Here is a 6,319-nt window from a genome sequence, read left to right as displayed (position 1 = left end):
CATTGTGTGACAATAAAGGGATTTACATTACATCAAAGGCCTACTCAGTTCACTTAAGGTCAGAGGTCATGACACATATATACATCGACAACCATCATCTGTCACTTCTTCCATCCCCTCTTGTCCATCAGGGTCTGAGGACGGTTTTGAATCAACAGTTAACCTCATAGTTATGTTTTTGAACTGCAGGAGGAAGAAGGAGTACCCAGAGATAACCCATAACCCACACATGCACAGGGAAGAACGGGCAAACTCCATATGGAAGAGCCTATGCCAAGAATTGAACCCAGAACCTTCTTGCTGCAAGGAAACAGTGCAACAAACTGCTACACTGTATAACCTTGCCCGTGTCAAATTTGCCAAAAATATCCTGATGATCCTCAATACCTCTGCAACAATAACCGGACAAGGCAAGAGGGAAGCTTTTTGCTGACTGCCACTACCTCAACGCCAGAGTGTTTGCCAGTTTTGGGAAGTCATCCTGCAAACTGGATTTTTCGGACCTTCTCTCCCTGGACGGATCAACTGAGCTTCAAACTGAGCTGTGATTCAAACAGGAGGTTTGGATCCACTTTCTCCAAGCAATCGTTTGAGCTTCACACTGAGAAAGGGATTAATCTCCACTAGGACCCGTTCAAGTTCCGCAGGAAATCTGGTTGGCAGCCAGTTTCTCCGTTCACCTACTAACAACAGCATTCTGGGTAAATCCTGTTTAGCCCTCCACCGAATCAGACAAACACTGGAACTACAGCATACAGACTAGAGTCAAGGATTCAACTACTTCTCTGGAAACGTGAGCCAGCAACCAGATCCTCTTCTCCAAGTTCACAAATCAAATTTCCCAATGAGCCTGAACTAACCGCTGTGTCTTCCCCTCACTTTTCAGTTCCGGTTGAGCCGTGTTCAGAGCAACACTTCACTCTCTTTTTTACCTCTTCAATAAAACCTGTTAAACCTTTTCCCTGCTCTCCCTGTTCGGTCTTCTGCATTTGGGTCTGAACTTTTGTAAAATCATGACTCTATCTATCTATCTATCTATCTATCTATCTATCTATCTATCTATCTATCTATCTATCTATCTATCTATCTATCTATCTATCCATCCATCCATCCATCCATCCATCCATCCATCCATCCATCCATCCATCCATCCATCCATCCATCCATCCATCCATCCATCCGACTTCTAGTGTTTATGTATGCACTGTGCTTTGGTTTCAGCCATTCATTGTAGTCTCATGTATATCGGAAAATGGCAAAGAGTCTTAAGAGGGAAAACTGTCTTACAAGTGTAAGAGAGGAAGAGGAAGGCCTAGGAAAAAATTAGACAGCAGTGTATTTGGCAGATTCTTATACGCAATGGAGAAAGAGCAGGTAGGAAGACCTTGCACCGGTCCGTTAATTTAAAACATGACTTAGGCATTTTTTTTTACTTCCATATACTTTTAAATAGACAGTTTTTGCTGTAACAAGCATCCAGTTTGGCTCATTTTAAGTAATAATCAAAAACGAGTAGGTCCAGATTCCAAGCAATGGAAAACCCTATCATTAGTTATCACAAAGACCTGGTGGCAGCTGGCACTGCCATGGGTGGATCAAACCGCGCTAAGGCTTAGGCAGATTTGTTTCTTTAACAAATAAAAGTGCCAGATAATGAGCTATTGACAGCTCTGAATGTGAAAAGTAATACTCAAATTAAGGAAAGTAATTAAACACGTACTCATTTAGTTATGTATCACATTACAGCTGTTTCTGTAATTCAGCTAAGTCTTTTTTTATCAGTCTTGGAGGTAACCTACTTAGGTTACAGGGTGGGCAAAATAACCTTAACCTGAAACACAGAAACAGGAAGCTGAACGGCCGCAGAGCTTGTTAGTCAGTTAGCAGAAAACCCACAATCTGCAGCATAGAGGCAGAAACCTTTACCATACAAAAAGCAAGCATGCTGCTGCGGTGCATAAGGGTTCAAATGGGCAAAATCACAATATTTCTAAATCTAACGACTAAAGGAATCTTATTTAGGCTCAGTGGATTATCATTTAGTTTTCAGTAGATTCAAATCTCCATGTATCTGTTATTATTAATGGATTTATTAGTTCATACATTCCTACTCAGACATAACTGAATTACTTTATCTGTGCAAAAACAAACAAAAGTTCAGACCAGGTCTTTGCTTCGGTATGATCCCCGTGCATGTAATCTAGTCATTCCTATAACTCAGTAAAGGATCATCAAACTTTTTATAGTTTCCTTTCAGCCTAACCAAATGCTAAGCCTGAAAACAAACACAAGAAGAAACAAATGTTTACCTTTGCTTAGTTTGCTGTTCTGTTCTTCAGGTTGTGATATTCTAACATCACTATAAGTGATACTTTCCTCCCGAACTTCCTGATCACCTGAAAAAACATTGATTTAATTCAGCAATTAATCCTTTATTCTAAATATGATACAACTATTATTCTAAAATATAAACATTAGCAGACATAAGATGATGATCTCACCTTTGCCTTTTCTATGAATGCAATATTTCACCAGTAGAACCACCAGTACAATCACAACAATGGTACCAACTAGAAACAGAAACCCATAAGGATGAAACTGGTAGGAGGATGGAGAGGTTGATGTAGGCGAAGGGATGGTTGCTGGTGAAGATGTGGAAGATTTCTCTGAAATAAAGGTTTATTAGGTGATGAAGATGTAATAAAGACCCTTAATGTTCAGCACTGAAATATCCCTGCTGACCTTCAACAGAGATCCAGCTGGATGGAGACTCTCCATGACCCCTGATGTTACACCTGTAGAGGCCTTCATCAGAGCGGTTCACATGGTGGAGGGTCATGTGACCTTTGGGCTCAGTCCTGATGAGGGAGCCATCTTTATAGAAAGCAGCTGGGAGGTTGGAGGGAGTGGTCTCTGTTAGACAGCTCAGAGTGACGTCATCTCCCTCCATCACAGGGAGGACAGGACTCTGCAGGATCACTGATCCACCTCAACACAGAGACAAACTACAGCATTTCATCCATTTCCACACAGCTTCATCAACACTAACTCCACAGTCTGATCTTACCAGTGACAGTGAGCTGGATGCTGCTGCTGGCTGCTCCCTCTCTGGACGACCCACACCAGTAAACTCCACTGTCACCTGTGCTCATATAGATCATGTTACAGGTTTGGCCAGTAGGTTTTCCCCATGTACCGTTACATCCGTCTGTCCTCTCCGTCTGTCTTCTGGTTGTGTTCCTCCATACAGTCCAGTTAGCAGAGCTGTTGCCCTCACAGCTCAGAGAAACAGAGTCTCCTCTGAAGAACTGAGATCTGCTGGGACTCACAGTTAGAGACGCTGGAAGGACTAAAATATAAACATAATAAGAACTTCCGCTGTGATTAATAATACAACAAGTCATAAAATCTATTTTTTTTTCAGTTTCCTTTTTTTTGTGTTTTATTTAATGAATATCAATATAACTGAAGTATACCAACCTTTGATTAATGAACAGCATAGGAAGAAGTTCAGAACTGAAGAAAGGTGAATATTTTTCAATTAATAAATGAAGCTAATAAAAAATCTGACAAACAGCATAGCTAAACACATTAAATCCTTTTCTTCTTCTATGCCCCAATTTCTAAACTGTGATTCTAAAAATAAAATGTTAAAAATACTAAACTTAGCAAAAGTTGATCATTACAGATATTAGAAACGTTTCTACTCACAGAACAGCCATGGTAGAGCCGTGCCTCTCATTGTTCCTCTGACAGATCTGACCATTCTTAAGTTTATCTGTTTGCACCAAGCTGAGCCCGCCTACTTCCTCTATGTCATGAGGCTCAGTTTCTGAGCAACAACAAAATGTTTCCATGTGATTAAGGGAAGATATTTAACTAAGAAACTGTCTTTAGATTATTAATAGCAAACAGAATATTGTATTTATATTCAGCAACACTAAATTAAAACATGTTAAAATAATAAGATAATAATAACAAATGGAATAATTTACAAGGCAGTAACTGCTGACCTTAAGGCTTTAGGGAGAAGGGCTGGAGGAGGAACTCAGAGAAGGTTCATGAATGAATAGAGTGAGGAGATCCATCAGGTTGACAAGATAGAGGAGGACGGAAATGAGGATGAGGATCAGCTTTGGTGCCCCCTAGAGGCAGCTGCTAAAAAGATACAAAGAGAAAGTGATTAAAATTAAACAGCTTAAACATTTGTTAAAATATCATGACAATACATATCCAACACAAAGAGCTATTATGTGGAATTTCTCTCAACTTATGAGATTACATTGATGTTCTACAAGCTTCATGTATGTGTATAAATCTGCAGTAGCTGGTATAAACTTGCTTCTATGGGGGAATCAAGGCTGGTTTTGCTATGTTTGCTTGTTCAAATAATGACTTCCTGAAAAGGTAAAAAGGAACACTGGTTTATTTTATTGAAAAAAATGAGATTCAAATGCTTATAGACAATTTAAGAAGAATACAGAATATATTTTAGATGATTTTAGAGTTTACCCTGCAATATTGTAAAAATAACAATAAAAATGTTATTGGGGAAAATCTAAATTGAAAGGCAAAACTTTGACCAATAAGAAATATAGTTCAGGGAGACAGAGGAAACGGAGGCTTTCCAGCAGGGAAGTCATGAGGATGAAGGTACAAAATCCAGTGAAGAAAAGAATCACCCAACACAAAACAAAACAAGTCAAACCAAAGAAAGGGTTGTGTCCAAAAAAAAAGACACCGCCACCAGGGCTCATGGCTCCCGCCACATGGAGCCTCAGTCCCCAAAAACCAAACAGAAACGCTTAGTAAAAGGACTAGAATATTAGAAAAGCACTCTGAGGTTGCAGACCTCCAGCAAGCAGCGAATTTCACCCCATAGTGTGATTTCCACCTACAGGGACTTGCATAAGTATTCAACCCCCTTGAAAGCTTCAGCCTTTTGCCACATTTCAGGCTTCAAACATAAAGATGTAAATTTGTAATTCCTTGTGAAAAATCAACAACAAGTCAAACACAATCATGAAGTGGAAGGAATTTAATGGATATTTTAAACAATTTTAACAAGTAAAACCTGAAGAGTTATGTAAGCAGAATGAATCAGATCCTTTACTTTCAGTGCAGCAAACTCTCTCCAGAAGTTCAGGGATGATCTCTGAATAATCCAATGTTGACCTTAATGACTGATGATGATCAATGGAATCCAGCTGTGTGGAAGCAAGTCTCTGAGTAAAGGCACCTGATCTGTGATAATCTCAGAGGTCTGTTTAAAGCCCAGAGAGCATCATGAAGAACCAGGAACACACCAAGCAGGTCTAAGATACTGTTGAGGAGAAGTTTAAAGCTGGATTTTGATACAAACATATTTCCAAATGTTTAAACATACCAAGGAGCACTGAGCAAGGCATAATATTGAAATGGAAGGAGTATAAGACCACTGAAAACCTAGAAAGACCCGTCATCCCTCTAAATATTCTTGTTCACTCAAATAAGGAGGTCAGAGATGCAGCCAAGAGGCCCATGTTCACTCTGGATGATCTACAGCTGAGGGGGAAGACTCTCCATTGGACAACAATAAGCCATATACTGCACAAACCTGGACTTTATGGAAGACTGGCGATTTCTTAAACATATCCATAAAAAGTCTTGTTTAAAGTTTGTCTCAACCCACCTGGAAGACATGTGGACGAAGGAGCTCTGGTCAGATGAAACAATACCAAACTTTTTGGTAGCAATGCAAAACGCTATCTTTGGCGTTAGCAACACAGCTCATCACCCTGAACACGACATCCCCATTGTCAAACATGGTGGCGCAACCCTGATAGAGACAAACCCTGCGCGACTCGCAGCTTAAATCACTGCAAATGATGGTGCCACACAGTATTAACACGGCTACATAATTTTACAGTCCCAATTTTTATGTTTTCTGTTTGTTAAAAAAGCTTAAAATACCCCATGGGTTTCATTTCCTTTTAGGATTGCGTCTAACTTCTTGATTCTTCAAAAATAATTACAATTTTAGATCTTTATGTTTCAAACTAGGCTGCATGGTGGTGCAGTTTGTAGCACTGTTTAATGTTCCTGGTTCTCCTTGTTCATGCGTGGGTTCTCTTTAGGTACTCCATATATCAAACAGAGTGGCACAGCAAGATGTCACAACAACAACAGTGCAAATACAGAATGAGCCTAAATAATATTTAAGACTACTTGTGTTGCCCACCTGCTAGCTTATTGTAGCAGACACATAAGCAGGTTGACATAAATGATTTTAGCCAAACAGCTGTAACATAAAATATGTGCATATGGAGAGGATAAACAG

General features: G+C 39.6%; 1 protein-coding gene across 1 annotated transcript; it reads right to left on the bottom strand.

Moving 5' to 3' along the window:
* Positions 1-2,710: 2,710 nt before the first annotated feature.
* Positions 2,711-3,197, bottom strand: LOC119798922 (sialoadhesin-like). The gene is made up of 2 exons (XM_038308590.1): positions 3,068-3,197; positions 2,711-2,988 (listed from the first exon to the last, which is right to left on the bottom strand). Exons 1-2 carry the CDS (start codon positions 3,159-3,161, stop codon positions 2,711-2,713), a joined length of 372 nt encoding a protein of 123 aa, XP_038164518.1. The 5' UTR covers positions 3,162-3,197.
* Positions 3,198-6,319: the final 3,122 nt, after the last annotated feature.

The sequence above is a fragment of the Cyprinodon tularosa genome, unplaced genomic scaffold (assembly GCF_016077235.1).
Source record: "Cyprinodon tularosa strain WSP-4 unplaced genomic scaffold, ASM1607723v1 ctg641, whole genome shotgun sequence".
Taxonomy (NCBI): Eukaryota; Metazoa; Chordata; class Actinopteri; order Cyprinodontiformes; family Cyprinodontidae; genus Cyprinodon; species Cyprinodon tularosa.
This window is presented reverse-complemented; position numbering and strand designations above follow the sequence as displayed.